This window comes from Sesamum indicum, unplaced genomic scaffold, assembly GCF_000512975.1.
Source record: "Sesamum indicum cultivar Zhongzhi No. 13 unplaced genomic scaffold, S_indicum_v1.0 C02790, whole genome shotgun sequence".
In the NCBI taxonomy this organism is placed as follows: domain Eukaryota; kingdom Viridiplantae; phylum Streptophyta; class Magnoliopsida; order Lamiales; family Pedaliaceae; genus Sesamum; species Sesamum indicum.
In genome coordinates this window covers 1-645 of record NW_011630858.1, presented here as the reverse complement: position 1 = coordinate 645, position 645 = coordinate 1, and the positions used below count along the sequence as shown (strand labels likewise).

The window sequence follows — 645 nt, the reverse complement described above, 5'->3', positions numbered from 1 at the left end:
GTAGATTATGTTCTCCATTGTATCTATTTCACTCGTCATCTCTCCTGCGATGATGTTTGGAAGCATCCATATCACGACCCGACCTACTATCCCTTTCCCTGCCGTATTTGTGTTCCCGACGATAGGGCTCAGTGTCATAGTTTCTTGATCTCTTCTCGTTTCCTCGATGACGTTCTTCCCTGGAGTTTGGTTCAGTGTAGCTCTCCCTTGACCTTTTATTGGTACTTGAGCTATCATGGAATTCCTTATGCTTTGATATATGATCCTTCTGTTCTGGCTGTTTCTTAGCGTCTCTTCTGTCGTGATCCTTTGCATTTGATCCAGCTCCTTCATGAGAACTTTCTCGTGCAGTTTCATTGCCCTTTGCACGAGAATATTTTGAATCTCTGTCATTACTTTTATGACCTTGCCGAGAAGCAGGTTCAGATATATGATTAGACCGACCAGTCCTTCCATCCCTTACTGAATCCTCAAACTTGTCCTGCACCCACCTTGGACGTCTGTCTTCCTCGGCTCCCCAGCCCGTATTAGCAGCTCTCTGAATTAAGGATAAAAGAGCTTTCAGAAGATAATTGCACACAGATAACTACTTCAGACCCAAATTTCAGAGCATTAAGTGGAAAATAAAATGAGATACTAATCTGT

At 43.1% G+C, this 645-nt stretch overlaps 1 protein-coding gene across 1 annotated transcript; it reads right to left on the bottom strand.

Annotated features, from left to right (window-relative positions):
- LOC105155329 (zinc finger CCCH domain-containing protein 25-like) lies at positions 1-586 on the bottom strand (the record flags this gene model as incomplete). The annotated part of the gene is given in 1 exon segment (XM_011071201.2): positions 1-586. A coding segment is annotated over 1 exon segment (558 nt), but the record flags the coding sequence as incomplete, so codon positions are not given.
- Positions 587-645: the final 59 nt, after the last annotated feature.